Consider the following 14,723-nt stretch of genomic DNA (forward strand, 5'->3'; position numbering starts at 1 on the left):
ACTTACAAGTAAACGTGCTTCAGTCAAAATCCTGCTTTAGTAAAGGTACAGAGGTATGATCAGTAAAAATGTACTTAAACTATCAAAATAAAAGTACTTGTTCTGTGTGACAAGAAGCCCAAAAGTGTAAAATCTTACTCTGAGAAATAGTCAGTAACCATCTGCCTGAAAAATGTATTGTCTGGATTTCTGAAAGTGGAGTAGACATATAAAGTACCGTAAACTGAAAAAACTCAAGCACAATTACTTCAAAATTCTACTTGAGTAAAGACTCTGAGTAAATGTATCGAGTTACTTTCTACTTTTCTACATTCCAGTTCTTGTTTGAGGGAAAATGAAACGATCCTCGTGAAAACTGGAGCAGTCGGAGTGTGTTGTCGTTTCTGGGGCACCTGTTGCTGTCTGCTGTGATCGACAGATGGTGCTTAAGTAATGTATCTTATAGAGAGTGGGTGTAATCTAAAGTCTGTGAGTTTAATTAGTTTTGTATAATTAGTATGTAGTACTTTTACATGCTTTTAAATAAGGTAATTGAAGTGAATATTTTTATCTCATGATTACTGTGCAGGTAAATAGTTGGGTACTATACCCATCAGTCAACATCTTTTCTTCACAATATACTGCTGCTGTCAGAACAATGTGACTCAGCACCCGTCATTACCAAGTTTATCAACAGTCCACACTGACCTATATATTTTCATATGGTCCATATTTCTCCAAAGACATTACCATTATATAGTTATTATGAGAACTATGTCTCTGTTACATTTACCAAACACAAACGAATGAGTCACAATATGTCTGAAGTATTTCTCCATTAACCTACCACTTCAAAACAGTCTGCACAAAAAGAGATTAAATTAATTTATGTTTCATTTCACTGTCTTCTTTATTTCACTCAAATGAAAAATGCAATAATTATTTTAATATAATTTCCAACAATTAGAATCATCCACCTTTGGGCACTCATGAAATTGTAACTGCATTACCAATTGTATTTCTAATTTTGTCTAAAGAAGATGGTAGTTTCCAGAAAACATTCAAAAAAAATCATTTCATTTGATGGAAATTTTGTCATTAAGCAAGAACAACTGCATGAAATGTTATAATATCATAAACATGAAATGATTGAGATTTTGGAAGCGTTTTATTTCACATTTTCTGAATACGTTTGAAGGAACAGGCTTGTGTTATTCTGGATTTTCTTACTGTCAACAATCTCATGAAAAGACCAAAACCAAGAATGTTATTACCCTGTCTACCCTGACACAGCTCCAACTTAGCTCACTGGTTTCTATGGAAGACATAAATCTTTAAAAATGACTCACAAAACAGACAAGTCATCAATCCCAATCATGTGTTTGATACTCATGGTTCAGACTCTCTACTCATGGTGCCTTTATTTCAAAATAAGAGTGTACTGGTCTTTCAGATCATTTAATTTTAGATTAAAAAAAATAAAAAAACAATGTCCGATGCAAACAAGTTAGCTAAAAAATCTAACAGTAAAATTTAAGATAGCTAATATCATGCTAGTCTAGATTTGTTAAACCCACACATGACAAATGAAGCTGTGGTTTTCTTTGCAGTTGTGTAAATGTGGTAAATTACAGTGATCTAATTTTATAAGCTTTTAAATGTTCAGTCATTGCTCTGCTAGATGATAAGATAGTACTAAAAAGATCCTGAAGCCAATGAATCAACAGCAAAAAAAAAACAGTAGTAGAGCATCAGTGTTTCAACAGGCAATCAGACAACATCAGCCTGTGGTTACACTTAATATTATACAGTACATCCCAAAATGACAAACTAAATCAATATTTAAAATACATCATTCGTAGTATAAGAAGCCTACTGCATTCTAACAACGATTCATTATAGAGGTGATTATGCAGAAAGCCGGCCAAAATACAATAAAATTCTAAAAACACAGCATGATGTTAAAATGTATAGTGTTTATAAAAAATAAAAATAAAAACTGAAGGCCCTCTTGAAGTTAGCTTGATACTTGACAATGATACGACTTGTTTCAGAGTGGCTCTGTGTTTCTTCTACATTTGTTACAGCAGGATTTCATTTGCAACTGTTCACCAGACTCCACAACAGACATATGAAAGAGCTCCACGTGAAACAGTAAACACGCTAAGAAATGGGATTACGTTACTATATTGACAAGTCAAACTGGCCTCAGACAGAAACACATCACCACATACAGATGTTAGTACTTGCTGTAGAACATGTTTTAGCACCAGAATTATAAGTGAAGTAAAAGTCCAAGAAAGTCACACAAAGAGTGAAATCTACTGGGCATATAACTTTATCTTCAGTCTTTTACAAGATGTTTGTAACTAGCTACCATTAGCATTTTGACATTAGCAAAGTGTGTAAAAAAAATAATACAACAGAATTTGATTCAATGCTGCCATTAAACATTTGTCAGCTATTAAAGATTAGCTTGTTGTATGTGGTGATTTTGTGTTTGTTAATGAAATAACCGTACCGCTACGTTTTTTATCCTGAGCGGGAAGAGGCTAAAAAATACTGAAAAAATATGTTTTGAATTTAGTAGGGATGGGCATTTTCAGTAATTTCAATATTTGAGTACTCTCATTACCTTCTGAACGAGTACTCGATTACTTGTAAATTATATATGTATTTTTTTACAGTAAAAAACTAAATATGGGAGGTCCGTGCCCGACCTCCCCGACCAAGCCTACTGTTTGGCTGTCGGAGAACATGATATGCAAGTTTAACGCCACATATCTTGAACTGCACGTTATTGTTGTCTTTTTTTTTTAATCAAAGTATTTCCCGACATCACTTTCCCTAGTCACTGCTGCCATGGTGACACGTAACACAATCGGAGTTGAACTAATGTAGCCAAAAACAACACGTGCACAGGTGCACGAGTAGTGAAACGCTACTTGAATAATGAGGTCAACGGTGAGTACTCGAGTACTCGTGCCCATCCCTAGAACTTAGGCACACATAATTCACTAAAATCAAAACCTGTCAATAACAAGAGGTTTATGTTTTCAGCTTTATTCCAACGGATATATTATATTAGAATCTGTTTCATATAGCTTTTACAGGACTAACGTAAATGTTAGCGTCTCCAACAGGCTAACACCACCTGCACTTTATTTTTTAGGTAGTTTAGTCAAGTATTTTTTTTCACACCCAACACACTTACAAGATAGAATAATTTGCTTTTTTTTTTTCAGACAGTAAATACAGTTACACCCTTGTCGTGCTCGTTGGTGAACTACTGTAGCTGGTGGGTAACAGCTAAGATGCTAGTGCTAGTCAGTAGCCCTTTTTACACAGAGATCCCGCTATATTGCCATTAAGAAGACACCTTGTTATGCCGCCTTTACTTGTTTACACTGAACCAACAAAGCCAACATAATGCTGCCCTAAGTGTGTGATTTTAGATAGCATGCCGGCGTTCAGGAATCAAATGTGTGACGTAACACAACAGCATGTCAGCATCTGTCACAATGCCCATTCTATCTTTTACACACATGTGACTACTTCAACTGCCGGCTTAAAGGCGGAACAGAAGTGACCCGCCACATTCTGTTTGTACCTTTTATACAAGCACAATAAAGGCGCAACATTCCTGCCTTGAACAGGCAGTGTAAAAGGGGCTAGAGACAATAGCTCCCCAAGTTTCCTTCTATTTTCTCTGTACTGTGCAGAATAAAAGAAATGGTGGGCAGTAAATATAGTGCACCACATATTAAATAGGGAGTGCTTTCAGACGCAGTCTGGGCATTTAAGGTGCAGGAGAAGCACAGCAAGATGAGGCTTCAAACTATTCATGAGATTTGTGCATACAGGATGTTACCATCAAACTCAAAACACAGGCAAGGAGCTGACTTTTAAAGCATTAGTACCTTTGCTGTATGTCAAACTAACCAGCAAACACCTGGGGTGTAAGGGGTGGTGGCAAGTTGTCGTTGTCCACGTTGTTGGCATCAATGGCAGAAACTGTGCAAGACAGAATCTCCAGAGGGTATTTCTCCAGGATGTCGTGCACCTCCCGCTCCACACTCTCGGGCCAGGAGAGGAGGTCGGCCTGCAGGCTCTGGGCAGCCTCCATCAGCTTCTCCTGCTTGCTGCTGAGGCCCGACAGCAGCTCCAGATTGTGATTGAGCTGAGCCAGGACTGGGTTGGTGGCAGTAACACTGAGTGCTGAGCCAGTTTGGGCCCAGTCACCTTCTGAGCTGTTGAGTCGAGGTGAAGCTTGGCCTGACATGTAACGCTCGAATTCCTCCGGGGAAAGGTTGAGAGACTGAGCATCCAACTTCTCGATAAAGGCAGCTGCACAGCACTAAAAAAAAACACAGGGGACACACCAAGTGAAAATTATGCCTGCGACTGACAGCAAGTTTTCATCAACCTGAGACAAACAGAGCCAGATGGCTTTGTATTAAAGGAATAGCTTGACATTTTGGAAAATAGGCCATATTTATATAGTTTGCTTATAACTAGTGACAAGAAGATCTCGTATCATACCTGGTTTTTAAAATAAGGTAGCAGTTGGTTAGCCTAGCTTAGCATAAAGACTCAAAACAGCTAGCCTGACTATGACCAAAAGTAACAAATTCTGCCTACCAGCACCTCTCAGAGCTCGCTCAAAGGCTATAAAATGTCACAAAATAGCAAAAGGTGCCCACTATAATTTCCCAAAGTCTAAGATGATGTATTCAAATTGCTTGGTTTATCCACCAAAAAAGTCAAAAATCGAAAAAATATTGAGTTTACAGTCAGATAGGATATAGAAAAGCAGCAAATCATCACATTCAAGAAGCTTTAACCCACAAAAGTCTGGAATTTTTGCTTGAATAATGATTACAATGATTAATCAGTTATCAAAATAGGTAATTTTTTTTACTTTCATTGATCGAATAATCGATTGATCGACTAGTTGCTGCAACTCTCCTCTGATTCAAATGTTGCCAAATTCTGATTTGTGCATGGAAGTATGTGATGTCACATTTTCCTAACTGAAATAAACAAATCTCTCATGTGAAATGACCAAAACTGTTTAAAGTTTTTCAGAAAATAGTGAGTTCATGTAGGATCCCATTACTTATTAAAAGATGATGCGCAGCTCATTTTTAATCAGCTTATTCAGTCTCATTAGCCACTGGCTTTGCACATTGAGTACCACTGTGAAACGAGAGGCCTCCAGCTCAAAAATAACAAAAAACAGACCAGATTGGTGAAGTAGTATCCGTCCTCTCCAGTCATCAGCCTGCTGGGGTTACAGAAGCGGGTGATGTACTGGATGTTGGACTGAAGTCGTGGAGGGTTAGCCTTGAGCACAATGTAAATGAGTGCAGGGAGAAAGTCGTCAGCGGAGGCCGGCTCATTCTTGGTGATCCTAATGGCACTGAAGATGTGTTTACTGCAGCGTGTGATGCAGGCAAGTTTGTCTCGAGGAACCCTCTTTGAATCCATCTCGATGATATCTGTGTGAGTCAGAGATACTTTTTTATATTTTTATCTTGTTGAGATATTCGTCTCTGAGATTTCTGCCTCCACCCCAATAGCAGAGTATGTTTTTGGGTGAACATGACACATTGTGCAGCACTTTGCAAATATGTATACTGTAGCAGAAAATATGACCTAGCTTTACTTTAATTAACTGCAGTCACACTGTAAGTTCAAGCATGCTTTCCGACCTGTTATTGCTTTCACCACATTCTCAGAGACTTCAGGGATTTCTTCATCCATGGAAACACAAAGCATCTGGATGGTCACCCAGTGTAAAGCCCTGAAACACAAAGAATCTAATTAGTGTTCACTGGAGTAAGCCTAAAGCTTTCTCTTTTTTGGGGGCAATATGATGTAACCATACACATTTGTTACAGTCAGTTCCCCCAGGGCGACAACCAAGTGTAGTTAACAGCTGCCATTGTGCATTCACATGTAAGAAAAACATGGAGAAAGCTGCTAAAAATGGTCATTGTGTAATCAACTGCAAAAACAGACTCATACAGAAGTTTTCACAGACTGCAGCAGATTAAAGAGAAGCGTTGTGCAGTGATGCTTTCTAATTCCTCCACTAAATGTAACACTAAAACCGGTCTGTATCCAGTCTGAATATGTGTGCATTGTTCCACTCCGGGCCCTCACTCTCACTCTATATATATTATTATTATTATTATTATGATTTGGATCCAGGGACGCCCACCTTATCCTGTTCTGTGTGGCCAGATCCTTCTTCTCATCATCAGTGGTTTCTGGACAGAACACGCTCTTATACAGACGAGTCATGATGTACTTTTCCACTTGGTCCATCACTTGCTCCACAGAATCTGAAGAGCCTGGTGAACATCAATTTATCAGAGTAACATTGGTTAGAGCTGTAGTTCCAAATTTAAACACCTAAGTGAAAAAAAAATCTGCTTGTGCTGCCATCTAGTGTGTGCTACATACTGTGTCCACACCTTGTGCAGTACAAAACATCACAGCCGAGTGTGGTCACAAGTACGAGTTCAGTTTAGAGTGTCTCTCTTTGGGTGACCTGGCCTCACTAACAGCCTCACACTCCAGGTGAACTGTTGCTATCATCTGGCTCCGTTAACTCTGGGTTTATCAGTCTAGCTACGAACAGGTTCATGAAATGAGATGGAGTTTCGAATTCAGATTTATTGAGGACTTATTCATTCTTTCTGGACATAATTGTTGAATGCGGTCGACGTGACGAAAGAAGCTTCTCTGAACCAACCTTTAAAATGACTCATCAAGCGGTCAGCCATGCCCTGGTAGAAATCCTGAACGCACTCCGAAAGTTCTTCAGCACTGAGATCCTGCCAAGACGAGAAGTTAGAAGGTCACACAGCGCTGAGCAAGATATTGATCTCGGCCCCGTTTCCCAATAATGATTGAGCTTAGAAATTTAGTGGGTTTTCTAAGAGCATTTCTATGAACACTCTTAAATTTTTCCTACATGATTCCCAAAGCAGAAAATCAATTTTGTGATCATCTTAGTCTTAAAATGCTTTTAGGAAATAATGCCCTGGTCATGAAAATGTTTCACGGTTAAACTATCATTATAAAGATTATTATTATGCCACTAGATTTCTGAGTACAACAGACCTTCTTGCTGGACATGTTCACTATGAAGGCTCGACACTGCTTATGGATCTCCCGGCCGGGCTTCTGGAGGTTTTTCAAGAAGTCCACAAAATCCCTGGACACTTGGTCCGTTTCGAAGCTGGCGTGGCGGCTTATGGACGGACTGGTTGTCTTGCCCTCTTGGGTTTCTGATGAGGAGGAACCACATTTAGAGAAAGAAATACTTTTGGCTACAATGGGGCCTAATTTAAAGATTTTTTTTTTTTCATTTTAATGAGAGATTATTTACATAAGCACATAGCTAAATGGAATTCTGCCATCATTCATTTTATTATTTACATTTGTGCTTTTCCTGCTGAGACATGTTAAAATGTGTCTGAGTTGTATGTTTAACATCATACCTTTCTTGGGAGCACTGCGTGATGAAGGGCTGAAGAACTTCTTAACTGTGGTGACCTTTCGTGTCTTCTCATTGGTTTTCTTCTCCTCAAACTTGGAGAAGGGTCCTAGAGAGGCGTGTCCTGGGTGTGGCGGTGTGGACTGGGCGTGGGACTGAGTCTGCACTCCATGACTACTGGCATATGCTGCCTCCTCCTCTCGTTGCAACCTAGCGCCAGGAAAAATTGATATGTCAGTGACCAACATTTGCAGTTAGAGTCCCCATACTTTGTCAAATTAATATACAGTGTCGCTGACAAAGTTGTTCTTGCATACAGAGTTATTATGCTACAGGTATAACTGATGAGCACAAAAAGATACTTTTACATATTCAGTTTGATTTTATGTGAAAGCAACAATAAATGCATATGCTGTTCTCAGAACTGAGAATTTTGCAAATGAAGCTTTTCATTCCAGGATGGTGCCAAAGCAAACGAGAAAATGTGCAGTGATGTAAAACTTAATTTAAAAAAAGCAATTTGACATGTCTTTGGGCATGACATTATAGCTATGTAATTTTCCTCAACTGGGTGAGCTGATTTATTTGATGAGAATATTATATAAAGGGAAAAAGCCAGCTAATTGGCGGTCGTGTGCTTCAAGTGGTACTCAGATATTAAAATATTTTGGCCCACAGAATAAAAAGCATTGGATAAATCAGTAGAAAGAGCTGACACACTTTGTTCGCCTTTGTCAAGAGCCTGAATGATACTGACTGATTACCATATTCAAAGCTGCAGTTGCTGTATCATGTTTTCACAATATGCAGACTAAAATTTTAATGAAGTATTGATATCATAGAAAAAGCAATGAACTGAGCACAAACAAATATTTTAGACATGGCTGTTAATTTTGATATAAGTCTAGTTAGTTTGACCAACGATACAAAGTCTTAAAAAAACCTGATACAGTATATCTACTAATGCAGATAATTTCATCCAGAGGCAAACCTTTCTTTACCAGGCGTTGGACTTTTTGATGGAAAATTCTGAAACCCAGTTACTGAAGGTGCAGGCTAGTAAAGCTCTTACTTTTCTGCCAAGGCCCAGTCGTCCTGGATCTGTTTCTGCCGTACCCGCTGGTACTCCTCCCTCCAGCACTTGGAGCACAGACCTTGCCATGCTGCGTTGCCGTAGTAACCACATCCCTTTTTGCAAAGCAGGTCTGATTGGTCCACATGTATTCCCCGTCGCTCCGTCCGCTGACTCATAATGCTGGACAACCTGGAATGAAAAATTCATCATCTTATTTATTAGTGGATTTGTATGCGCTGCTGAACAGACTGATCTCTACGCTGCGGCCTGCACACACAGATTTTATGACGCTCTCAGATTATTACACAGTTCATATTCAGTGTGCATTGTACACGAGCCTAACAGACAAAATGCAGCCTTTCCATATCATGTCAGTGAATGTTAGGTTGTCTGCTGGAAATGAAACTATAGACAGTGACTAATGACACTTCTATTTTATTGTATTCAATATTTGTTTGTACATTTTCTGTGTGTGTAGCAAGAAGGTGGCTATAAATGTATTATGCAATCCTGTATTGTATGACTATAAAGATGAACCTTGAACCTTAACCGTCCTTATACAGTGATGAATAAAGGGACACTTAAATGATTATATAAGTATTGCAGTTCCATAAAGTTCAGAGACTTGCAATAGACAGATGGTGAAAAGAGTGGTTGTAATAGAAACAGCAAGAGCCAAGATATCCTAATATTTAGTCTTTTACATGTTTACTGGTCCAAAACCTTTATTCCCCATAATGCAACTCTTTTGAGTGTATATGTAAACTTGTGATGGGTTACTATTAATCCATCTTCCTTCACTGATATTTAAACAACCTGCAGTTTCAGATATGACCATTTTCCTTGCTATGTTTATTTTACAATATCTTGTTTTCCATGTTTTGTCACTTTCATACATTATTATTATTAGTATCATTAATGATTATAAATTGCTAACATGACACCTTCCAATGTTCAAGTCAGACTCAGGGACAGACTATGCCACTAAAGGGTTCGGGGGATAAGTGAGCTGTAGTCCCTGATTGAGCACACAATCCAATTTGAAGAGTCCCAGAAACGTAACATTTTTGCAATGCTGGAATGCACAGCCTCAGGTTTTCAGTGTGTTAGTTTGTGATCATTTGAACAAGCAAAAAATTATTTAAAAATAAACACCAAAACTTTATATCAGGCAGCTATTTTCAGAGAAAAAGCTTTTAAAAATACAATGTACAATACCTGCTCAGCACCAAACAGAAGGCAGACAGAATAAGCACATTTCTGGTGAACATATTTAGCAGGTAAAGATAAAGACATTTATCTCAGGATTGGTAGAAATCAAAAACAGATAAAAGACAACTTTACTCAATAGAAACTAAAACAATGAAGATCTTAAAACTACTTTTTTTCTTGCCTCTCTACAAGACAAGACTATAAGATGGGGGATGGAGAACCTGTCGTAGTTGATATTCTCCTTTGCAATTAATCAAATCATGTAGACCCTAATGATATGAAGTTAACCTGGGACTTTAGGGGGCACCTGGAAGTCTGGGGCAACTGGACAGTTGCACACTTTGCCCAGATCGAAATCTGAATCTGATTATCTGAATCTATACTGCAGGGATAAACACTGGTCTTAACAGATATTCACTGATTTTGTGTTTGGATTATTGGAGAGCACTGCTACGCCAAATTCTCCCCATAGGTGTCCAATTTAGTTGAGATCTGGTGACTGTGAAGGCCATAGCATATAATTCACATCGTTTTAATACTTTAGATCAGATTAGATCATCCAGTGAGCTCTCCTACCCGGTATGAAGACAGAAACCATGACTCCTTATGCGTCTCTACTCAGTTATTCAAGGTTTTCGTTGCATTTCTCGTCTGTCTGTAGGTCAGTTAGCTAAAAACAGGTCGCAGCATTGTAATCAGCAATAACAAAGAAGTAATTCGCCAAGAAAATAACGCTCACAGTCTGATCACTAATATTGTGCTTTAACATGGCATGTGCCTGGTGTCTGCTTTGGTACTCACCAGTTTTGTTTTCACCGACCTGAAGCAGGAACAGTCCTCCTCTGCGTGAAGACCAAACTGTCTAGGTCAGTACACTGACGTCATTTTGGCGACAACGCGATAGTCTCTAACAGCGAGATTAGAGGAATTTATTAAATTTATGATCTCAAAGCAGATAAACTTTTTTGATGACACGGAGTTTTTTTTTTTTTTTTTAAACAAAGGAATGCTGTTTACCTAGGCATCAAGGACTAATTTTCCAGGATTGATCAATGTCGTCATGTGGCAAACCCCCCAAACCGCAAAATCAGGGTCATGTGACCGACGGAGATCGCCGAGTTAGTACGGAGCAGTACGGTAGGGTCAAATCCAAACAAAACCAGACTGACATCACAGTGGGCAAGGATATTACATATAAATTATATTAATACATACATTTAGTGTTTTACAAGGTAAGTGCCACATCGTTTGAATGAAGGGTGGGACATTTAAACCTTGATTTCCTATTTGACTTAATGGAATCAATACATTTTTAACCCTAAAATCTTGCCACAACACCAACAGTTACTCAACAATCATTTTTATTTTTTGCGACAACATTATTGTTGATGTGGTTGAAAGTCAAAGAGAGATTGGTTTGCATTGGTTCAGGTCAGACTGTTACTATGAGTGTGCGAAGCAGTAGCCTACAAAGAGTGCTGCAATAACTATTTCATGGATAATAAGTTACTCTATTTATAGAGATGGTAGTACATATACAGTACATAGTCTAACTAAACTAAACTAAATCGCTCATAATATATTGCAGTATAATATTCATATTTATTCTATTGTATTTTACATCATGTACTATATTCTTGTAAAGGCCATTACACAGAAAAATACTGTGATATAGAATATAATATCAAATCTTGTGAACAACTGGTTGTATGGAGTCAAAGGCAACTGGATTTGAGGTTGACATACTATTATAAACATACTGTGATACCATATATAACAGAATGAAATACGTAATACAAATAATATAATCTTATAATGAAATATAATACAGCATTAAATATTTTGCTACTACCATTAAAGTAATAATATTATGATATAAAATTCAGCACAAGATGCAGGTGTATTGTTTTTAAAGTGCTTTTAAAATGTAGGCTACAACAGTTAGGCCAAATACATAGTCTAGAGTATTTAAACTATTGCACATGGACTCATGGTTTTCAACATTTCAACAGCTACAGTTAGACAACCAGAGGCTTTGAGGTTGTGTCTAGACATCATATATTTTTGAAGTGGAGTTTGCTGAAGGGCCAGCAGAGTCTGTCCCTTGCAGACTGCTTGCGTATTGACATTAAGGTTAATGTTCAGTGGTTGTGTCTAAGTCTAAATGCCAATTTGATTACAAAAAGTGCTGTGACTTCAGTGTCATTTATAAGCTGCACTGACTTTTAAACAGGTGGTTATTATATGGTTGTTGAGGCAGTGATATTTGTTCAGTAATTTTGCTCTTTTTTAAGATACCACAAAAAACATCATTACACTTCTGAAGCAGATTTTTCATGGGACAGTGTCTTATGCTATATAGCCACATTTCAAATAAAATTTGCACTTTCAGCCTTTGGCAGGGGACATAGAATATGTTTATATAAATGGTTTGTGGTCCAGATGTCCTGCAGCCCTTTTCCCCAGGGGAAGGCCATTGGAGAGGTCTCCCTGATGAATTAAAAGTGTCATGCTGAAGTGGTTTATAACTGCTTTTCAAAGCATTAGTAAATGATTTATTAACCATTAATAGCATTAATTACACCTTATAAACCCATTATAAATTGTGCCTTATGAGAAAGTGATACCAAATAAATGACCATTCAATGAAACCTGTATAACAACTGTATTTTCACCACCACTGGCCCTGCCCAAGCAGGAAAATAAGGTTGATGTTTCTTTAACAACTGTATAAAGCCTCATTTAATTTTAGCTGATGCATTGTGAATTTGTATTTATATGCAGAGTTCTTTGTTGGACTGGTTGTGCTGATAATGTCCCTTTGACAGGGGCAAATAAACACACAGAGGGTCAGAAACACAGATAACAAGCAGACCTGCCTCACAAACATACACATATTGACACACACTGGTGAGACAGACAGATATAACCATGATCCTGATGGGTCGCAGTTTGTGTCTTCCTTCTCCAGCCACCGTCCAGGAGCTGTTCTCTGTGGCTCGAGACGCCAGCATCATCCCTGATATCTCCCTGGATCCGGTCCTCACCACCTTCTTGTCACTGGACTCCTCTGCAGCGCTGCAGCATCAATATGCCTTCTTACAGCGGAGCATGAGCAGGGAGCAGCAGGCAAAATTCAGCCTCAGCCTGACTGGAGAGCTAGGAGGGAGCAGCAAGGTCACCTATGGAGGAGTAGGTGTTGTTGCTCTGGCTCTGTCCATGCTTTTTGACCAGGTTGCCCAACAAGTAGGTAAAGCTTTCTGTGTCTGGTGTGTGTATGTCTTTGTTGACTACTGGTTACAAAACATGCAGTTTTTCTGAAATCAGCTGAAGCCTGTACTGACTTTGGTACCCCAATGACTTTTCTTCTAGCCCCACTCTGAGGTTAATATTTGTTTTTAGGGAAATTTTTAACTGTTGGATTGATTGCAATCTTTGTTTACTTTGGTGATCCTTTGATTATTCATCTGGCAGCATATTCAGGTCAAAATTTCAATTTGTCCAATAATTTGCTTAGGTTATATTTACAGTGAGCATTACAGCCTCACACAGCCCCCAGTGTAGCTGTAGACTCCTTACTCCTGTTACCAAGTTACTACAGCCAAAGAGAGATCCTCATAGGAAGAGGCAAATGGGTATTGGTTTTCTTTTCTTTGCTTGGTTTTTACAGTGCAGTAAAAATCATACAATACAATATATTACTACAAGTGTTGCAGTGTTAATAAGCTTACGCTGGAGTAGACTCAGAAATATTTCAATTTATTGTTATCTCATCAGGTCCGAACACAAGGATCAACAGAGGGGGACCTATCAACTCAGAGATCCCAGGCTAAGAGGATTTTTGGCATCAGCAGCTCCTCAAGAATTGGCTGGCTCATCCACAACTACCTCAGCCTGGTCCCTGGCATTGCCAACAACCAAGAGAAGATGGCTGAGACTACAGAGCTCTATGACAGCTGGCTGAAACTGGAGCTGATTGACCACTATGAGAGGATGACCACTAAGAAGAGAATGAGCTCAGTGTCCATGCAGCAGTGGGTGACAGGAGCTGCATTTCATCTGCACATGAGAATCCACCAGGTCAGCACAGAGAAAAAAAAACTTGAGGTTAAACTGAATGTTTTTATTTGTGAAGAGAGTGAATATTAGACTTAGATTCATCAGGTGGATCCAAACACAACTCCAAATGAATGATAATGTTGCTTTGCAACTGCCAAATGTGTTAATAAGCAACTGCTTGCTGACTACTTTGTCGTATAAACTTAAAAGGTGATCGTATGTCAATGCTGTGTTCACAACTTGTTTACACCCTTAAGTCATCAGACAAATCAATTATTGCAGATTTAAGATTATGGAAAGACTGAGGTGGTCAAATACTAATGGCAAGAAAGCCTTCTGCATGAAAGCCAGACATGCTAGTACATGACTGTCCAGTCACGAAGTGCTTATCATCCAATATGAACAGGATTCCTAGAGATTTGAGCTGATCTGAAATCACTTTTATTTCTATTCCAACAGGTCCGGCTGCACTCTGTGCCATTAGGAACAGCAGAGTCGCTGCGTCTGTCCTATAAGACGGGGTTAAGTCGTTTGGTTCAGGGCTACACAGCCTATCTACGCAGAAACATCCAGGAGACTGCAGCTCCAGGTCCACGAAAACCCAAAACCAGGACAGCCAGCGGGCCGAGACAAACTAACACATCTAGCGTAACCAATATGGCCTGCTCAAGTAATTCTGTTTTAAATGTTAGCCAGGTCGGTCCTGTGAGTATCTCAACTGATAGATTTAATGAGACTATTGCACCAAATTCAACTGCTAAAATGGGCAGAAGCTGTAAAACAAGTGGATCCAGAGAAGACTTTGGAGTCAATGTGTTAAAAGGAAGTGATGAAACCACTGTAGGTATGGTAAACAGCAATTCAACTGGATTTAGCAGGGAGGAGGAT

General features: G+C 38.8%; 1 protein-coding gene across 1 annotated transcript; it reads right to left on the minus strand.

Moving 5' to 3' along the window:
- Window positions 1-1,128: 1,128 nt before the first annotated feature.
- On the minus strand, window positions 1,129-10,640 carry rabgef1 (RAB guanine nucleotide exchange factor 1). Its single transcript, XM_022762815.1, has 9 exons — window positions 10,578-10,640; window positions 8,562-8,753; window positions 7,494-7,699; window positions 7,114-7,280; window positions 6,743-6,824; window positions 6,206-6,338; window positions 5,694-5,785; window positions 5,224-5,480; window positions 1,129-4,336 (listed from the first exon to the last, which is right to left on the minus strand). Exons 2-9 carry the CDS (start codon window positions 8,738-8,740, stop codon window positions 3,917-3,919), a joined length of 1,536 nt encoding a protein of 511 aa, XP_022618536.1. The 5' UTR covers window positions 8,741-8,753; window positions 10,578-10,640; the 3' UTR covers window positions 1,129-3,916.
- Window positions 10,641-14,723: the final 4,083 nt, after the last annotated feature.

Source organism: Seriola dumerili, unplaced genomic scaffold (assembly GCF_002260705.1).
Source record: "Seriola dumerili isolate Sdu_G_001 unplaced genomic scaffold, Sdu_1.0 BDQW01000449.1, whole genome shotgun sequence".
Lineage (NCBI taxonomy): Eukaryota > Metazoa > Chordata > Actinopteri > Carangiformes > Carangidae > Seriola > Seriola dumerili.

What these genes read in the sequence shown, in the direction of transcription:
- rabgef1 (XM_022762815.1), bottom strand. Translation starts at nt 8,740, where the DNA reads ATGAGTCAGCGGACGGAGCGACGGGGAATACATGTGGACCAATCAGAC. An exon ending in GACTGGGCCTTGGCAGAAAA is followed by an intron (nt 7,700 to 8,561) that starts GTAAGAGCTTTA and finishes TCCTGGCGCTAG; the next exon opens with GTTGCAACGAGAGGAGGAGG. An exon ending in ACGCAGTGCTCCCAAGAAAG is followed by an intron (nt 7,281 to 7,493) that starts GTATGATGTTAA and finishes CCTCCTCATCAG; the next exon opens with AAACCCAAGAGGGCAAGACA.